The sequence below is a fragment of the Alosa alosa genome, chromosome 13 (assembly GCF_017589495.1).
Source record: "Alosa alosa isolate M-15738 ecotype Scorff River chromosome 13, AALO_Geno_1.1, whole genome shotgun sequence".
NCBI lineage: Eukaryota > Metazoa > Chordata > Actinopteri > Clupeiformes > Clupeidae > Alosa > Alosa alosa.
Window position 1 is genome coordinate 12,410,972 of NC_063201.1, and position 20,063 is coordinate 12,431,034.

Sequence of the window (20,063 nt, forward strand, 5' to 3'; positions counted from 1 at the left end):
TGTGAGCAAGGATGGATTACTGAATGAGCCTACGGAGCCCAAGAGGTCAAGGGACCCTGAACCCCAAGTAGTTGTGTGAAGTCACTACCTCTATAAGTCAAAAAGCAAAATGCTATGAATCTGAACAAATTTAGGTACTGCCCTTGTCCAGCTGACCATCCCAAAAATGCACCAGAATACAGGATATCACATCTACCCCCCCACACACACACACCCGTTTGTACCCACATTTGCACAACTAGGGTAGGGGGAGAGGGTCCTTATGCATCTGTGTCCAGGGGGACAGTAGTTCATAATCAGTCACTGTATTAATACATAACCTCACTGTATTAATTTATAATATGACATTATAGTGTGAAGTTGTCAATTATCGCCAAGCACAGGTGACTCTGCGTTGTGGAAGGGGGCCCCCAAATCAAATTCTGCTTAGGGCCCCCAAAAGGCTCGGGCCGGCACTGGCTGTCAACTTAGAAAATGTTGTTGTTGCCATCTACATAAATCATTTTCTTTAGTTGTATGAGTATAGTGATCAGCATTGAATTGAACCGAATTGTAGTCTGCAAAGCTGAGTGGCAGAGAATGTCCTAAAATATACTATAGCAGGCACGTGTGGAAGGGGGTGGGGGTGTATGGTCAAGCACCTGCGGCTTTGCCCCTTGATGTCCAAAGTGCCCTTTTGAGAAGGCCTACCATGGCCTTTTAACAATTTAACAATTAGTAAGCTACAATTAGCCGTGAACATTTAATAATAATTTATTAAATAATAGTTTGTTAAAATAAAAAATACCTGGCTACCGTTGGTAAGTCACATCAATGTGTGCTTTTACTAGCAAAGCCTAAACCACAAGCTCTGCGAGCCACCCAGAATGGTTCCTCGACCCACCAGTTAAGAATGAAGAAGTTAACAATGAGGTCCACATAGTGAAGACTGTTCAACATCCTGAGATCATGCGAATGTGTTTACTTTCTGAATTAATCTAGATACAAGAAGCCAATGTGTGGTAGATACTCCGCATCTAGCGGCTCTATAGGACATCTGCTCCCAGTGTTATCTTGACAAGGTCTTACTGAATGAAAACCTATCCATGAATAATTCCAAGACACAAAGATAATCCAGAGTAAGGATCAGTTGAGCTTGCTCCAAGTTGTAAAAAAATAAATAGACATTGTATTTTGGTTGGTCAGTGAGTTTATTGCATCTCCGAGGTCTTACATGCACGGAAAAGGGGCATCATAAACAAAAATAAACCAGTCCTTAAATAAACAAAAGCCTTTTGAAATTAAAAAATAAATGCGTCTTTCCCCCCATCTCCCTCCCCAAGATTCTATCAGGTCCATCATTTATTTCACAAAAACGTTCGACTAACAGTCACTTGAAATGACGACACATAGAGCTACCAGTTATATTGGGTAACTGTACAGAATTTGACTGGATTCCATTGGGTTCTACTGAGCTGCCTTGAAACACATTAGTTCAACACACTGTTCAACAGTGACCTTATCCAGATGCAGAGGTCCCACTGTGCCAACTACACTTCCTACTCCTCACCAGCAGAGGGAGCAGTGGGGGTGCGGTGGTGCTGGACAACCAAAGAGGCCCTGGTTTAGACCAACTCCAAGGAAAAGCAGGTAAGGGGACCAGTCTCCAAACTAGGCATCTTCTACAGGAATACAAAAATAACACTAAAAGTACCACCCTCAGTCTGGCAATAACAAAGCACTAGCAACTATGAGTCAAACACAACATTTCACTGACAAGGACACTGTGACCAGCAGGAATGTTTTGGTCACTCAAACATGGACTTTTTTAATCACAGGCTGCTGTTCTTATGGTTCTTTCAGCACTTACATACACACTCCAGCTACTGGTATTTTATAGTTTTGCAGTCAAAGTCTACGAGACAAAATCGAAGAAGAAACATTTGAAGTGCTCTCCAAAAATAAAAAAAATGAGGATAAAATATCCTCAAATGTAAACAACAGTTTGACCACTTCAATAAATAAACAATGCAAAAAAGTGACTAAATAAATAAAGTATGGATAAAAATAAATAGACACATTGTTGGTCAGAAATTCAAAAGCTGACAACTTGTTCTTCATTTATGTATATTTCACTTACATATCCATATATTCATATTTGTTACCCAACATATTTGTTAGATAATGGGATATAATTACCACATAAATTCTTATAATTTAATATCAGACTCACATCAATACACGCCGTTCACATACATACAGAGTATTCAGAAATTCCTCGGATGCCCCTGTATTGTTTCTACATAGAGCAGTCAACTTATTGTACTTTTGCAAAATGACACAAGTTACATTTCGCATAAATAGGTGCAAAGGGGCAAGAAGGCGTGAAGAGACTGTGTCCAGACACCAAAGGTAAACAGTACACACACACACACACACACACACACACACACACATTTCCACACACACATACATTCCACACGCACGGCACGCACACATGCACACACACACACCATCAACACTTGAAAAGAACCTTAAAGAGATATGCCATCTTTCCCATTTATTTTTAAGTATTATGCATAATTTGTCAATGGTTCTGTTTTTTTTAGTTCATTTTTGTTTGGACAAAAAGATTACATTAATATAAGCACAAGCTCACTCTCTCCATTTCTGTCTACTTCTCTCTCTGTCTCTCTCTCTGTCACTCTCTATGTGTGTCTGTCTCTCTCTGTCTCTCTCTCTCAGTCTCTCTCTCTCTCTCAGTCTCTCTCTCTTAGTCTCTCTCTCTCTCTTAGTCTCTCTCTCAGTCTCTCTTTCTCTGTCTCTCTCTCTCTGTCTCTCTCTCTCTGTCTCTCTCTCTCTGTCTCTCTCTCTCTGTCTCTCTCTCTCAGTCTCTCTCTCTCAGTCTCTCTCTCTTAGTCTCTCTCTCTCTCTCATTCTCTCTATTCTATCTTTCTACAGCTTCACACTTTGTGCTACACATTTAAGAGATCAGGGGAGAGGCTGAGGGGCATTGAGGAGAGAGTGTGTGTATGTGTGTGTGTGTGTTGGGGGAGGAAGGGGGTGGCAAGGTCAGTCGGGGGCTCCTTTCATCTTGGGGGTGGAGGGGGTTCCGGGGGCTGTCGGTAAAGACCAGGCAAATGTGTTCCACTCCAATCCAGACTAAAGGAAGAAAATCTAAAAGAAGAAGAGGACACAGAACTACCATTAGTGCACACCATGTCAAAACGTTTACGAGATCAAAAACGAAGAGAACGTGACTATGATTCATAAGAGTCAAACTTCAGACTATTTTTCCGATGGATATTGTTGCCAATCATGCAGGTGGTGTGAGGTGGGTGCATTGTGTGACATTGAGAGCTCCTTCAAATGGCTCCCTGACACCTGGCTGATCACAGTTCCATAGCTTTAGCGGCCTACCTGGGTGATCACATGAAGTCCTTGAGGTTGAGGTCAGCCAGGGGGTCTTTTGGCTTCTTGGGGCTCTGGACAGCAGGCCCAGGGGACAGCTGGGGGTGTTACAATGTGTAAAGTGTCAAAAGTGTGTAAAGGTAATAGACAACATCAACATATGGTTCATTTGAATAACATATTGCTTTCCTTCCCTAAACTGTAAAGCATTTAATGTACCAACTCTAACATTTGTGTTAAATGTACATTGTACATTTGCCTGTTTGTAATCACGTATGTATTTATGTATGTAGGTATGTATGATGTATGTATATGATGTACAGTATGTATTTATTAATTAATTAATTTATTTATTTATTTTTTTGTTTGCTTGTGTGTGTGTGTGTGTGTGTGTTTGCTTGTTTGTTTACCGGTGCCCCTGGTGCAACGGCGGCTGCTCCAGCGAAAGGAGGTCTCATCATGGGCTGTCCCATCATCGGAGCTCCCATGGGGGCCATCATAGGAGCACCAGGAGCCCCCACTGCAGGCTGAGGAGGAGAGAGGAGGGAGTGTGTGTGAGAGAGAGAGAGGAGGAGAGGAGAGAGTGTGTGTGAGAGAGAGAGGAGGAGAGGAGAGAGTGTGTGTGAGAGAGAGAGGAGGAGAGGAGAGAGTGTGTGTGTGTGAGAGAGAGAGGTGGGAGAGGAGAGAGTGTGTGTGAGAGGTGGGAGAGGAGAGAGTGTGTGAGAGAGAGAGGAGGAGAGAGTGTGTGTGTGAGAGAGAGAGAGGTGGGAGAGGAGAATGTGTGTGAGAGAGAGAGGTGGGAGAGGAGAGAGTGTGTGTGAGAGAGAGGAGGAGAGAGGAGGGAGAGTGTGTGTGAGAGAGAGAGGAGGAGAGGAGAGAGTGTGTGTGAGAGAGAGCGAGGTGGGAGAGGAGAGAGTGTGTGTGAGAGAAGAGGGGGGAGAGGAGGGGGGGGGAGAGAGAGACAGAGAGAGAGAGAGAGAGAGAGAGATAGGGGGGATGAGAGTGGGACGAGAGGGGGACGAGAAAGGAAGAGGAGGGGGAGAAAGAGAGAGAGAAAGATGGGGGCAAAAGTGGGAGGAGAGGAGGAAAGGGAGGGAGAGAAAGAGAGAGAGAGATGGGGGGGATGAGAGTGGGAGAGCAGGGGAAGAGAGAGAGAGAGCAAGATGAACGTAGCTTTCCAACATTCAGCGGTCTGATAATTCTGTTTAATGACCGCTGCAAAAAATATATGACCGTTGCCAATGGCAACTGGTCTTTCATGTCATTCCTTAAGTAGTGCGTTCGCTTATCACAATGGAATATCATTAAAAGTCAGTAATTAGTTTCTATGCAACATCTAAGGCTTTCAAATTTTATTTGTGTGACAAACTGTTTGTTTCCCAGCAGAAGCCAAGGAATGGCAAAATCATTTTAAAAGACACATTGTGTGAAGTTTATTTTCTCGTTTTGGCAAGTAGTAGCCATATAATTCGCCGGTCATTATTGAAAAGTAAGTGTCTCCAGGGCAAACAGGACCCGGGATACAGGAAAAACTACTACTACGGGATACTACTAAAGCACTACTCAGAGTCAGAGACATGTTTCAGAAGCCTGTCCTTACTAAAACACTACTCAGAATCAGAGACATGTTTCAGTAGCCTGTCCTTACTAAAACGCTACTCAGAATCAGAGACATGTTTCAGTAGCCTGTCCTTACTAAAACGCTACTCAGAATCAGAGACATGCTTCAGTAGCCTGTCCTTACTAAAACGCTACTCAGAATCAGAGACATGTTTTAGGTGCGTGTCTTTGCTGAACTCACCATGACAAAGCCCTGCAAGCCTCCTACAGCTGGAGGTGTGGGTGGGGCACCAGGCTGCAGACGGAGACAGAGTGAACACACACACACATATCAGTTCATTTTAGTTCAGGCAACTTAATTGATCCCAAGAAGGGCAATTCCTTTGCAGCTAACCACGTACGTATGTACAGACAAACTCACAGGTAAGTATGTCAAATTAATGTGTCAGTGAGACAATGAGCAAAATTAGAAAGAGAAATAACAAAATAATAAAACACATCATTGAATTGGAAGGAACACAAAACATTCATTATATTTGTTTACGCCTCCTGACAGGCCCCATGACTAATCTCGTTTATATGATTTTATGTATAGTGTCCCTTGTTTGATAGTTTGAAATGTGATCTGGACAACAATGACATGAATCGCTCTCTTACCATCTGAGCCCCAGGGGCTCCCCAGCTGGTCGGGGCGACCTGGGGGGTCCAGTGAGCACCGCCTGTCAGCTTCTTCTCACTCCACTGCTGGTCCCTGTTGGAGCAGACACCTGTCAGTCAACCTCACTCAACCAATCAATCATCCATCTATCAATCATATTATAGCTGCGATTCACGCCCTCCAGGTAGAGTGGCACAAACTCAATGCAGAGTGGCTGAGTGGCTCAGCGGTTTACTCAAATTACGACTCACACCAAATCAATTGATCAACTATGACCCAGACTGCACTGATGACTGAGGCTCCGGATCGATACTGCCCACAGACGAGGGAAATGATTGCCTGAGGAGCAGTGATCAATGCAAACCAAAAGCAGTTAGAGCTAAAGTGCCTGATTGAGAGAGATCTGGGAATAACACGCACATGAATTTGAACATCTATGGACATGCCTGCGAACAAAGATGCAAGCACACACAAGCACAAACACACACACAAACACACACACACACACACACACACACACACACAGCAAAACAAAACTCTTAACAGATCTTACTTCTTTTGGGCTCCAACTCCCAAGTCTGCAATGAAGAGAAAGACAATCAGTTCCAGAACATTAACCAGTACCACACTCTATATCTCTGTTGCAAATCTGCATACAAGAGTACAGCTAATTACAAGCCATATTATTTAATAAGGACAACCATTGTTAAAAACCAGCTGCCACATTTAATAACTAAGCAATGGCCCAACTACCCAACCGTGACGCCTGCAATGTCACCACATACTTCCAACCAGGTTTGCTAGGGATGATTCCAGGTCTCCTCCGATGGGTTTGGTAGCTGGGGTTGCAGTGGCTGGGGCGCCTGGAGCAGAACCTGGGGCTGGGGCTAGCGGAGCTCCAGCAGGCACTAATGGGGCTCCTGCTAGCGGCGCTACTCCTGCTAGCGGCGCCCCTACTAGCGGTACTCCGGCTAGTGGTGCGATTGGAACCAGCGGCACTAAGGGAGCTAACGGCGTCGGAGTGGCAGGGGCCATGGGTGTTCCTCCGGTGCTCTGGGGCGTGATTGTGGGCATGAGCAGATCCCCTAATCCGTCGAACACTGGGAGGAACAGCAGGGAGGAGGAGGAAGAGGAAGAGGAGAAAGAGGAGAGAGCACACAGGTCAGAATGTCTCTTGTGTTCTAGAATCTTCCATCTACCATGCAGGACAAAAGAGGATTGGACGAGAGATCAGAGTGCAAACACACAAGTACAATCTATGGTCTTTTGAGCTCCCAGCATTGATTTCAAGGCAACGCTGCCTGGAAGGCGCTAGGGTTAGTCAAGGGTTATGGTAAGGGTTAAGATTAGGGTTGAGGTTAAGGTTTGCCTTGAAGTCGATGGTGGCAGCGCTGCCTTGAAGTCGACAGTGGGGGCCCAAAAGACCATCAAGCCACAAGTACAGACTTCAGAGTTCTGCATGCATGTATAAAATAAGGCTGGGGAATCTATTAGAGCCTACCACACAAAAACTCTATTTTTCTCTACTGCATTCAAGCATAACATTTTGGCAAATGAGCAAGCTAAGGTCAAGCTCCCTGTGAACACAGGGGTAACGCACAAACACCTTGGGTAGGGACCCTTAAAAGAAAATAATATTGAAGGAACAAATTCAAAGCACACCATTCAAACAGGCAGGGAGAGTTTTTTTTTTTTTTGCTGTGTCTTATAAGATTCTAAACAATCTGGCCCCAGGCGAAAGGTCAGACATGGCTCATGCCGCAAAGCATTGTGGGAGTCAGCCTTGTGAACTCACCAATCACAGAGTGGGAGCAAGCAATGAACCAGCAGAGTGTGAGCGCGGGCGAGAGAGAGAGAGAATAAAAAAGAGAACCATGGAAAGAGGGAAGGTTATCATGATGGGGAGGAAAGGTAGAAGATAAGAGACAGAGAGAGAAAATGAAAGACAGGAAAGAAAAATAGGGTCCAGAAAGACATGTGTTGGGTATGTGGATGATACACATGGAAGAAAAAAAGAGACAGAGAGAGGAGGAGAGAAAGGGACAGAGAGAGATGAGATAAAGGGAGAAAGGGACAGAAAGAGAGAGAGGGGGGGAGAGAAAGGGACAGAAAGAGAGAGACAGAGGGGGAGGAGAGAAAGGCGTGTGTGAGGAGTTAAGCCTTCAGCAAAGCGCTGGAACCCTGTCTGTTACGTAACCAAGGCAGCAATCTCAGCTCCGCTCACTCATGCAGAACGCAGCAGCAGCAGCAGCAGCAGCATGGGCAACACACACACACACACACACATCCATCTCTCTCTCTCTTTATTTCAATTCAATGAGCTTTATTGGCATGACTGTGTGTTACAATATTTCTCTGTTGCACTCTTTCTCACACAAACAACCATTATGTTTCCCTTTCTCTCTCTCTGTCACACACACTTGCACAATATCATAGAATCAGTCATACCCTGCTGCTAGCCAGAGACAGGTCCAAAACAATCACAATCACAACTCGACCTAATTTGATGTAATTTTTGTAACAATGGCCTATACTAATTGTTTAATTTAATTTCCAGCCACATCTTAGTTTAAGGCCCTTAGTTACTTTCCCTCTAAAATTTTTCATGAAATAGAATTTATCATACTGTTATTTAAGATGACAGTATGATAAATTATCATCTTAGATTAGAACCACATCCATATAATTATCAACAACAGATAGCCATCCTGTTTAAAAACATATTAGTAATCTTTTTACAGAGCAAGCAGCCTTCAAACACATGTGACACATTATGCCACATATTATAGTTACATACTAGTCAAAAATGTCCAGTGGCTTGCAGATTTGTTTTGTCTATCCCAGAATGCACACTTGCCTGGACCATTCCTACCTGAGGGATCAAAGCCTCCAGAGGGCGCTGTTGGCGCGGGAGCAGCATCTGTGGATGCTAGCAGGTCCCCAGTGGCCTCCAGCAGGTCATTCTGGGCACTCGTAGGTGCTGGAGCTGGGGTCAGGGAGGGGGTCGGGGCCAATGCGGGGGCCAGAGAAGGTGCTTCAGCGGGGGCCAACGATGGACTCAGGCCTGGGAAGGTAGGTAGGTTGGGATCAGACTAAACCATAGATTTGATAAATAACCCAACTCCAACCCTAACCATTATTCTATGTGACACTTGGAAGTGTATGTTGTCAGTGCATGTTAGTCTTTGGTACGTAATTGATCAGTTTGTAACATTGCAACTGGGGCTGTTTGAAGTATGGATTGGAATGATTGTATATTTGATGTTTTCAGACACAGTATGATAGGTATTGTAATGCTATGATAAGGGATTAGATTGAACACAGATTAAGCTTCCCTAGCTGGCCTGGCCGGCCAGTGTAAAGCCATGGCTTCAATTCCTCGGCAGCATATCAAAACTGAAATTGTGACCCCACCTAACCCTTAGCTGCACTGCACGTTTCACAGTATGATAGAGCTGATGAAACAGCTACAATGAAGACTTTTATGACCAGTTTCCATACATGGATTGCAGTAACAACCTGTGTACAACGCGGGTACCGGCATCAATCTTTCTGTGGCTTGTACGTTCATGGCTCGAGATTTTAATTGAAGTTAAATTGACTGAAACTGAAAATTTAAGTCTTGGACTAGACTTGTATGGAAACATGTATGGGAAACTGGATCTGGAAGTTTGTTACTTTTGCCAGCATCAAATGACTAGAAGCTGTGGGCATGTACTGATTGTATAAAACAAGGCCAGCCTCAGCACACAGTAGACCAACATATCTGGAGCCTGGCTATAATCTTTCATTCCTGCTAGTGCGAGCTTCCACCAATGAGCTGCAAGTGACTGATGTGAGCATTTCGGTATTTAAGGTATTCTTTTTAAGGATGCATGAGCCAAGAAGAGGTGAACAATATGAAGCAATGAAGGTTGTAACATGGAGACACCATGAACGCTACAGTATTTCCTTGTGTTCCATGTAGCCACTGAACACTCTAGAACTAGAACGCTGGTGTCGGTTGCGGAGCCGTACCTCCTAGCAGGTCAGCTCCTGTAGCGGCGGGGGCGATAGGCTGCAGATCTGCAAGTGTGTCTGATGGGGGGAGAGGACCAGAGGCAGAGGGTCAGTGCAGCGGGTGCAGAAGTGCTGCTCTTCTGCTCCAGAACACATGGGGCTGATGTGGCGCTACGCTGTATGTGACACTACTCTCAAGGAGCAGATAGCATATCCACCCCACACTCTGATCCTCTGGACCTTATCGGCTGAGAAAATGTGATTAGAATATCTGAAGAAGCCATACAAGTGAAACACTATCATCTTTAAGTGTAAAAATAATCCTTCAGATGGGATTAGTAGAGTGAACAAGAACAAGAATAAGACAGTGATGTAATAATCAGTAAGCTGAAGTGAGTGGGATTCAACAAAAACTTTTATCCCAAAGTGACCAGGCCTTGCAACATCAGGGTCGAGTTTCTAACCCGGGACGACTGTTTCTCAGGTGTACAAGCGGACATCATGTCTACCACTGATCTGGAAGGTGTGGTGCTGGACTCAGTGGCAGCCTGTGTGTTTGTCTGCACAGGCTAAGACAGAGCTACCCACCCCCAAAGAGGTCGATGACCGGCGCAGTGTCAGGTTTGGGAGGAGAGGATGCAGCGGGGTCACCAACCACTGAAGCTGCTGGAGGGGCCGCAGGGGAGAGATCTAGAGGAGAGAGAGAGAAAGAGAAGAGAGAGAGAGAGAACAGAGATGAAAAAGAAAAGAACAAGCCAGTTTATTTATACAGCACCTTTCATACACATTGGTAATTCAAAGTGCAGATAAAAAAAAACAGAAAAAGAGAGAGAGAGAGCAAAAAGAGAAAGAGTAGAGAGATGAAGAGAAAGGGGGATAGAGGGAACAGAGGAATGAGAGGACAGGTGGCCACTCCCATTAATAGACGGACAGTTAGATCCACAAACACCACTGAGGGAGACTCATCACAAAAGTCACTGTGGACCACGGAAGAACACAGGAAGTTGCTTAGAGACTCACCCGACAGCAGATCACCAGTCACATTAGCCTCAGGGGGGAGTGGGGAGGGCCCACGGGAAACTGCTGGGAGATCTAGCCAATCAGAGGTCAGAGCAGGAGGAAGAGGGCGAGAGGAGAGGAGAGGAGAAATAAAAGAGTGAGGGCAGGAAGGACAGAGAGTGCGCCAGAGAGATCATGCGGTTGTCAGGGGTTACTTTGACTCACTAACACGCGTGCATCAACATGCACCAGTGGTGCGCCATCACTATGGAAGACAAACCAGGACGTGTGGAGGAAAAACAGACAACAGAGGAGGCAGTAGACGAAGAGAAGGGAAGGGAGGAGGAAGAGAACAAGGAAGAGGAGAAGGAGGACGAAGACAACCAGAGGGGATGAAGACATTGAACACTAAACAAGTCAGTCAACTCTTGTACCTGCACCAAATAAGCCTATGCTAGGAGTAGCGTCTGCTTTGGATGCTGAGGGGGAGGTTTGCTCAGGCATAGAATCAAACATATCTATGAACAAGGACACACACACACACACGTTTCAACTCAGGGAGTTGCATAGGAGCAGCATTAAGCAATCAGAGACACAGGCAAATGCAAAGGGCAGCAAACAAGAGTCATACATCTAATTAAGTGTAAGCAAAATGAAAGCAAAATGTATCTTGAGAGGCTAAAAATAATTGTGATAAAATAAAAGGAAAACTAAGTAATAGACTTAGCAAAAGTTGATTTAGCAAATTTAGCAATAGATAGTGATAATTTTCATGTATTTACTGCAAGGGGACAGTCACAAGGGGAAAGATGTTGCTTGGAGGGACAACATCTTTCCTCTAGTTTTGACTACCTGCAGTAGGAGATTTAGTTTCAGAGTCTGAATCGTTGAACGACCCCTCTTGACCTAAGAGAAATGAGAAGATAAGGCCAGTCCGGGGCCGCTGGGTGTGAGTTTAAAGCCTCAACATGAGTATCCGATACCTGGTTCAGCAAGGGGGGGGATCACATAGTCTACAGTCACAATGAAATGTACAGGTAGCCAGAGGTAAACTTTAATGGATTTTCAGAGGTGGTCAAAATGTTTGATTAACTCAAGTATTTAGTTTGAATACATAACAAAATAAACCTCCATAAGCCACCAAAATGATAAAACATAAGGATGAAACATAACCACTGTGCAAATCATATTAATGAGAAATAATAAAAGCAGCAAATAAGCTGTAAGAATGAGCAAAGCAAGAAGAGGTTAAAGTGATAGTGGGGCTGGCAGCAGAGCAGGGGAGAAAGAGCAAAGAGGGTAGAGCAAAAAACTACAAGTCCCATGATGCACAGCAAAATGCATATAGGAAGAGCCGCAGAAAGAAACACAGAGGGAAACAGAATAGTGAGAGGAAGAGAGGGCGAGAAAGCTTGACAGAAGGAGAGAAAGAGAGAAGAAACAGAGAGAAAGACAGTAGAACAGGACCGAGAGATATGGAAAAAAGACATAAAAAGAGAGAGGGAGAGAAAACATTAAGAGAAGAGAGATAATTGGGTGAGAGAAAGAACAAACAGAATAGAGTGAGAACAATACAGAAAAGACAGACAGAAAGAAAGGAGGAGAGGAGGGCATGAAGAAAGACAGATCATTGCGAAGAGGGGGATGAGAACAGAACAGAGATAGAGTGATCAGGACAGAGAGACAGACAAAGAGTGTGTGTGTGTGAGAGAAAGAGAGAGTGAGAAAGGGAGAGAGAGTCTTGTTAGAGAATGAAATGGAAGCAGAAGTCTTTACCACCAAAAAGATCTAGGGTGGGAGCCGAGGCGGGTGGAGCAGTAGCGGCAGCTTCGGAGGCCGTGGTGGAGGTGGTGGTGGTGGGGGCGGGGGCAGCGGTGTCTGGGGAGGTGGCAGCGGCGGTGACGGTGACGATGACAGCGTCAGGGGAGGTGGCAGCAGCATCAGCACCAGCAGTGGCATCAGCATCAGCAGCACTGGAGGAGGGCAAGAAGGGCTCCGCACCCGCCGTGGGGCTGGTGGCCGACGCGGCGCCGCTGTCTACTGGCTTCATGGCAAAGAGATCCAGCTCTGGGGCCATGGCTGCACTCCCTTCTGATGGCGCGAATGGGTCTTTATTTAGGATGGAGCGGTTTCAGGTGGAGAGAGAGAGAAGGGGGCAGAGATTGGGGCAGAGATTGGAGCGTTGGGGGTGTGGGTTAGGTAGGGGTGAGAAAAGGGTGGAGGGATAAGGTTTCAAAGGAGATTTGTTAATCAACAATCAGCACTGAGAGAAAACAGAACAAACACAGAAGCACACATAGAAAATAAAAAGCTTCAGGTTTCTGTAACATCGGAACAAGAGGACGTAGAAGGGGAGGGAAAAAAACAAAAAGCATGGCGGAATTTTCCGGGAGGCCACCATTAACCTTTCTGCTGCAGCCACAGATAATCACAGACTCACATCCAGCTAACGACAAACACAGACAGAAAACACAGACACGGATGGGCCAGACATGTCTGTGTCTCTGGTGTGGTCTCCATGGAGACAGATCGTGTAACCACTCTTCTTACTGCATTCTACCAAAGTACTGGGTTCCTATGCAGGTTCTACTATGGCCATGTGGACACAGGAGAACGTTAATGCTTCAGATAGGGACGGTGGAGGAGGGGTGGGGAAGGGCGGTTCTAATAATGTTCTATAGTAACTCTATGCCTCCAGAGAAAGAAAAGCAACACACACACACACACACACACACACACACAAACAGATAGACATACACACACACACAAACTGGTGGAGATAGAGTAGTGGAGTATTTTCATTTTAAGGTATATTTTTAATCAGGTCTTATTTAGGGTCCTATGGGTACTTACTTGGTCCATGCCCCCCAAAAAAGCAAGAGACACAAGAAGAAGATGTAAAAGATTGATCAGTTCATGTTTGTCACATCAAACACACACATAGTGTTGAGGAGGGTTGAGGGATAGCCAGGCGATCTAGGGATATTCCCGTGAATATTCCTGGATGAGAACTGTTAGTTCGGAGTGGTAGTGGCTGTAGCTGTGGTTAAGGGACGAGGGGAGTGTTAGGGTGGGTAAGCTGCAGAGGTGGAAAGTCCAGGGTCAGAAAGTTCAAGTCTATGCCAGTATTTTGTGATGTCATCTTTTTATGCAGCCTAGTGCTTGTTTAAATGCCAGTGCTGTCTTTTTAGCTTTTAGCTACGATTTGAGTGTGGAGACCCTCTAATGAGAATGTACTCATTGTGCTTTTTTTGAGAGTTTCTGAGAGAGTTGTGGAAGCAGCAAATGTAAGCTTCAAAAACAGCTAATAGAATAGAGAGATGTTAGCCAGATAAACCGCAACTGGACCATTTTTATCTGTAATGTGGATATATTTCCTGAATATTAAACAGAGTTAGAGTACATCCAAGCCCATTCTCCATTAACAGAAGTTTTTCTTGGTGGTACAGGCAAAATCACTTTAGTTAAATCAATTTGAACTTTACAGGGTCAATACCACGCAATATGCTCTGAATTGATGTAACTTTCAATGTAATTTTAGTCAGTGTAATGTTGTAGCTTGTTAGTGTTTAGTGACTTGCAGTCATAAAAAGATTTATTGGAAACAAGGTTTTGGTACATAGCCATTCACCAGGTTATTTGAATAAAGGAGATTCTGATTAAGTTCTGTGTACCCAATCATTGTTCCCAATTCATCTTTCATAACTTCAAATGATACTTATTGAAGAAGGCTCACACACTGTCCATTACACCTGAGGAAGGTCTGTATGACCGAAACGTTGTGAAATAAAGTTTTTGTATCCAACGCACCTGTCCCAAAAAAGTGGTGTGCAAAAGTGCTTTTGAACTGAGTATAACTTCAAGTGAAGAAGAGTGTGGAAGTCCTTTGCTCAATTACAGTCGGCCATCTACAAGTGCGCAGAAATTTCACTCCTAGGAATAGCAACTGTGGCAGCACTTCAACTCTCTGACCCTGAACTTGTCTCACACTCTGGCGGTGCAAGGCTGCAGATTGAGACATTCTTTGACTCTCTCTGCAAGTGACGACCGCGCTGGACTGCGCTGGACTGGGACTTTAGGTCTTAAGGGGTGTGTTTCATCCAGTGAGGCTGGGAAACTTCATTCTCTACTGGCTCATAAGTGATTTTGGAAGCGGGTCGCAAAATTCTGAAGCAATGCGGCAGAATCTTCATCAACAACACAGGACAAGACTGAACTGGACAGGTTCCAGACACTCAGACACAAGGTTTCACTGATTGTGGACTAGTGTGGACACACGTCACGTACCGCCAACACAAACACTGCTGAATTGTTTGCCGTTGTTGTTACTGGGATTGACCCACATTCACACTCACCACACACACAGATGCTCATCACACACACAGATATAGTGTACCTACACAAGGGTAGGACTACACTAAGATACTCACTCAAACTCTGAGCTGCTTACAAATAAAGCACAGAAGAGACACACAAAGACAGACAGACAGACAGACACACACACACACACACACACACACACACACACACACACACACACACACACACACACACACACACATACACAAGAACACACACATTCACACACGTAATAATCACAAGAGCCAGCCTGTATGTGAGTACACAAACTTACACAGTCATACAGTTGTCTACCTCACAGATTTACAAAACATACTGTATACACACACATACAAACAGACACACACACACACACAATCAAAAAAAACACACAGACACATACACATGCAAATACAAAAACATACACATACATACAAATACACACTCACACACACACACACACAAACACACACAATGCTGAAAGGCAGTGTAATCTCATCACCCACCAGATCCGGCACATGCATCAACAGCAGCTACTGGAGCGCCGCCCCCAGTGGGCGGACCTTCCCCGGGGGAGGGAGCAAACGCGTCTGGATTGGATACCGCAGATGAGGGGGGTGGGGGCAGGGTCAAAGGCAAACATCAACAGAGCAGCCAGTTGGAAACAACAAACAAACAAACAAACAAACAAACAAATAGATGAAGAGGCGAAAGAGAGAGAGAGAGAGAGAAAGAAATTGAGAATGTGAAGGTGAGCAAGGGAAAGAAGCTGTATACAGCCCAAACTGGTCCTCTATCTCAGATGCATTCTGGGAGACAGCAGGTGGCTCTGAGGCAGACGTGGCCCAGATCTGGCCCGAATGCGGCAGAGTCAGTTGCTATCTGTGAAAGCTTGATTCCTGGAGAGCTGGTGTGTGTGCATGCAGAGTGCATCCTTATTGTAATCTTGATTTGTCATTAGATTGCAGTGCAAAGATAGTAACGCACAAAGCTCATTTGAAGCAGGTCAGTTCATTAACATGGCTTCCTCCACTGGACTGGATGTCCATCTGCACATCAGACCAGACCACCAGGAATAGAGAAGTCACCTCCTTATCACAGATCATTCATGTCATTAAACATCAGGCTATATGGAGAAGCAGTCTAGACTGGGCCCTTCATACTCAATGAAGGAGCTGGAGAAATGACTTAGCAAAACATACAGTATGCTTTTAATCATTATTATGACTCAAGCCAGGCTCTGTTAGGATCGAGAAGGTCAAAGGGTCTGATGGACGCGCCTTTGACTTCAGCAGGGTTAGGAGAAGGAGGCAGAAGGTTTCCCCTCAGAGGAGTGGTTAGTGAGAGTTTAATAGCGCAATAGGGTTTGTTATTTAGCTTTGTCATTGATTAAACTGCAAATATTTAATCAATATTGTTTTTAAGGACAGGATAGGAAAAGGCAGGGACACTGTGCAGTGGAAAACAGAAGAATAAATGATATAGATGGTTGCCATTACACTGTAATGGAATTATTTTGTTAGAGGGACTAAGAGAGAGTGCGATACAGTATGTGATGGGGGGAGGTTAGAGCAGTAATGGCTGGATAGCCCCCTGCACATTACTGTATAAAACTTGCAATCTACTACATGTGCTAGTGTGCCGGATGTGTCCTGTCTGAAGACGTTGACCCTTTCAGCATGTCACAGTTGACCAGACACCTGTTGCCTAGACAACCCCAAGGCTGATCTCAGTGCACCACGACGAACCCACTGACCTCCGAACAGGTCCATGTCGGAGATGGAGGTGGTGGGTGCGGGTACAGGCAGGGCGGCGACTGCCGCAGAGGCGGGAGCAGCAGCGGCTGCGGCGCCTTCTGATTGGCCGTTGGCGGCAGCGTTGGCCGGAGCAGCCGCATCAGGGGCAGAATCAGTAGCAGGCTCAGCGGAGCTAGCGGCAGCAGGAGCAGTCAGGGAGTCTGATGGAAACCCCATGCATGCACACACACACACACGCACACACATATGCACACACACACACACGCATGCACACACACACGCACACACACATGCATGCACACACACACACGCACGTACGCACACACACACACACGCCACACACACACACATGCACACATGCCAACCATCACATCACATCACACACTCACAAGTAAGGAAGGAGGGACAATACGTACATTGCACATACACACACACCAAACACACACAGAGCCATAACCAAACCACAACCATCATAGCACGTCACACACACACACACACACACACACACACACACACACACACACACACACACACACACACACACAAACACACACACACACATGCACAACCATCATCACATCACATCACACACTCACAAGTAAGGAAGGAGGGACAATACGTACATTGCACATACACACACACCAAACACACACAGAGCCATAACCAAACCACAACCATCATAGCACGTCACACACACACACACACACACACACACACACACACACACACACACACACACAAACACACACACACACACACACACACACACACACACACACACACACACACACACACACACACACACAGACACGCACACCAAGTGGAGGATAACCAAGGAAGAGAGAAAGACAGCTTGCTGAGTCCATGTAAGAGAAAGTTGACATTGCTGACTCTACTGAAAGGGCACTGACAGAGACAGAAGCAGTTAAAAACCAGATAAGAAAATGTATGTGCACATAGTTTTACAAACACATACAGTATATGCACCCAAAGCAATCTGCACATGTAAGAGTTTAGAGAGGTACTGGTTAACCTCTGTGGTAAGAATAACACACTGGAGCTGTTTCAGAGAGGGAAGCAATCAACAGTGTTACTTACCCTCACCCAAGAGATCTTCCGCACCATGAGAGAGAGAGAGAAGGAGAGAGAGAGAGAGAGAGAGAGAGATAGGGAGGAAGAGAAGAGGAAAAAGGCAGCAAAGGGAGTAAACAGAGAAATACCATTAGAGTGGCATAAACACACACACACACACACACACACACACACACACACACACACAAACAGAGAGAGAGACACACACATTTCCATCCATCTGGATTATCAAATCCAATCATTGTAAGCCACTGCTGAATATGAAGTGGAAACCGGATAATAGTCTGGCAATTCCTTTTCCCAGACAAAGGCCTCACCCGAGCTGCAAGGCAGTACCAGGGAAGGGGGCGTCGGCAGCCACGTGGGTCCTCCGTGCCAAATGAACCGTGCACATTACAGCAAAGCATCACTGCAGCACTTGCGACCCGCTTTCTGAATCACTAATGGGCCAGTAGAGAGGTGAGGACTGAGGAACAGAGTCCCATCTGTGCTCATTAACAGCCTTACTGTGTCTGAGCCCATGCTGGACTGCAGGGATCAGCAGCCGGTAATCTCTGATGCTGAGCTGGCTCTCAGTCGGCCCGGACGTGGGGCAGATCTGGATCGAATCCGGACTGATCTGGATCAGATTTGGATTGAATCCGGATTGGCTCAGGTACTTGATCCCTTCCCAGACACAGCTGTTGAGCACCGGCACCGTCACCATGTGACTCATGCAGGAGGTGCATGATCAGGAGGACCACACAACTGCTTTCATGTGGACACGTTTCTCAGCACTAGCGGTCTCTGTCCATCCTTAACTGTAGAAATCCGCACTGACATTAGCATAGCAGCTAACACTGGCATTAGCATAGCAGCTAACGCTGGCAGGCCAGGCTCTGATTGGAGTCTCTTCCAGATCCAGCAGCTGACAGAGTAACGGCTCCTGTTGCGTCCTCATCACTAGTGCCTCTGTGGCTCACATGGCCCATTAAGCATCCTGAAACTGCTTTAATTTACAAACACTTCCCTCACTAATGGTTTCATTTCATCACAAAAAGCACACACATGCCCTCGGCAATATTAGCATATCCTCCTGTTGATTGGTTTTGGAGTGTACAGTCAGCGAGATTAAAAAGCGAGCGTTTGCAGCCACTTTAACTCGTCTTATAAATCAATATGATATACTGAATGCTTCAGCAGGTCCATTTATCACTGGTAATAATGGACTATCTGAGTGATAGGGGAATGTGCGGCGTATTGGTAAAGCACTCAATGACACGTGACGTGAGCAGAGCCATTGAAATCAGCCAAGAGAGACAAGAGGTGCAGCTCAGGGATATTAGAGAAAATCTAGCCCACTCAGAGAGCCTCTCAGAGTTCTGTCATCACAGTGCAAACCAACATCACCTTCAAGAGTGGTCTGTATGGGTGTATTGGGACATGTGTGTGTGTGTGTGTGTGTGTGTGTGTGTGTGTGTGTGTGGTGTGGTATTGGTATTTACCTCCCCAGGAGGATGTCGGAGGTCCTGAACTTCCTCCTGGAGCCAACAGGTCAAAGTCCACGAGGTCATTAGACAAGCCACTACAGAGGCACAAAGAAAAAAAGAGGGAGAGAGAGAGGGAGAGAGAGAAATAAAGAGAGAGAAAGAGACTGTAACAATCTAACAAATCTCAATAGTACTGCCCCCCCCCCCCTGAAAGAGTTGGTCAGTCTTATCACCCTGGGTTAAAAGCATCTGGTCAGTTCTGTTCTCTTTTAGTAACAGTATAACAGCTGTCAGTAGTATCTCATGCGTTTCTTAGTCATTACTGTGACGCTTGGCTTGAAATGAGTAGCCAGTATTATCCTCTCTGAGCTATAACAGCTGCTCAGCCTGGGGTTAAACAGCTGATCAGTAGTGTCCTCTGCAAGCTTTAATAGCTGGTCAGTACTGTCCTCTTCGAGATTTAACGGCTGGTCAGTTACAGCTGGTCAGTCCTGTCCCCCCTCTGTGCTCACCCAGCGGAGGCGGAGGCAGCAGCAGCGGAGGCGGCGGCGGCCGCTGAGACAGCGGCGGCGGCCGGTGGCGCGGGTCTGGCGGGAGGACCGGCGGTGGTGGGGCTGGCTCCACCCGACGCAGCCACCGGAGTGTCCAGCGTCTTCACCGGAGTGCCCGCTGCCGAGCCGTTATTGGTTGGAGACACCTTCTGCATGGTCACATGACACACATTCATGTCAGTACTGCTTGTGTTATTCCAGCTTCAGCACACAGACTTAAGATTGTTGTGAGAGATACATTACACTATTG

At 45.8% G+C, this 20,063-nt stretch overlaps 1 protein-coding gene across 7 annotated transcripts in view; it reads right to left on the reverse strand.

Annotated features, from left to right (window-relative positions):
• Positions 1-2,810: 2,810 nt before the first annotated feature.
• snap91a (synaptosome associated protein 91a) overlaps positions 2,811-20,063 on the reverse strand; it is a 61,927-nt gene continuing 44,674 nt past the window's right edge. For 2 of the 7 annotated variants that reach the window (XM_048260833.1, XM_048260834.1), the window contains 19 exons: positions 19,775-19,962; positions 19,278-19,357; positions 17,800-17,814; positions 16,701-16,901; positions 15,451-15,534; positions 12,383-12,715; positions 11,459-11,512; positions 11,041-11,124; positions 10,628-10,699; positions 10,196-10,297; positions 9,626-9,685; positions 8,481-8,672; positions 6,394-6,708; positions 6,162-6,186; positions 5,608-5,701; positions 5,192-5,245; positions 3,801-3,917; positions 3,400-3,488; positions 2,811-3,156 (listed from right to left, as the gene is read on the reverse strand). In XM_048260833.1, the coding sequence (XP_048116790.1) occupies positions 3,408-3,488; positions 3,801-3,917; positions 5,192-5,245; positions 5,608-5,701; positions 6,162-6,186; positions 6,394-6,708; positions 8,481-8,672; positions 9,626-9,685; positions 10,196-10,297; positions 10,628-10,699; positions 11,041-11,124; positions 11,459-11,512; positions 12,383-12,715; positions 15,451-15,534; positions 16,701-16,901; positions 17,800-17,814; positions 19,278-19,357; positions 19,775-19,962 (2,151 nt within the window). In that variant the 3' untranslated portion in view covers positions 2,811-3,156; positions 3,400-3,407. The remainder of the gene's footprint in view (positions 3,157-3,399; positions 3,489-3,800; positions 3,918-5,191; positions 5,246-5,607; positions 5,702-6,161; positions 6,187-6,393; positions 6,709-8,480; positions 8,673-9,625; positions 9,686-10,195; positions 10,298-10,627; positions 10,700-11,040; positions 11,125-11,458; positions 11,513-12,382; positions 12,716-15,450; positions 15,535-16,700; positions 16,902-17,799; positions 17,815-19,277; positions 19,358-19,774; positions 19,963-20,063) is intronic. The other 5 variants (XM_048260836.1, XM_048260835.1, XM_048260838.1 and 2 more) reach the window with 5 other exon arrangements.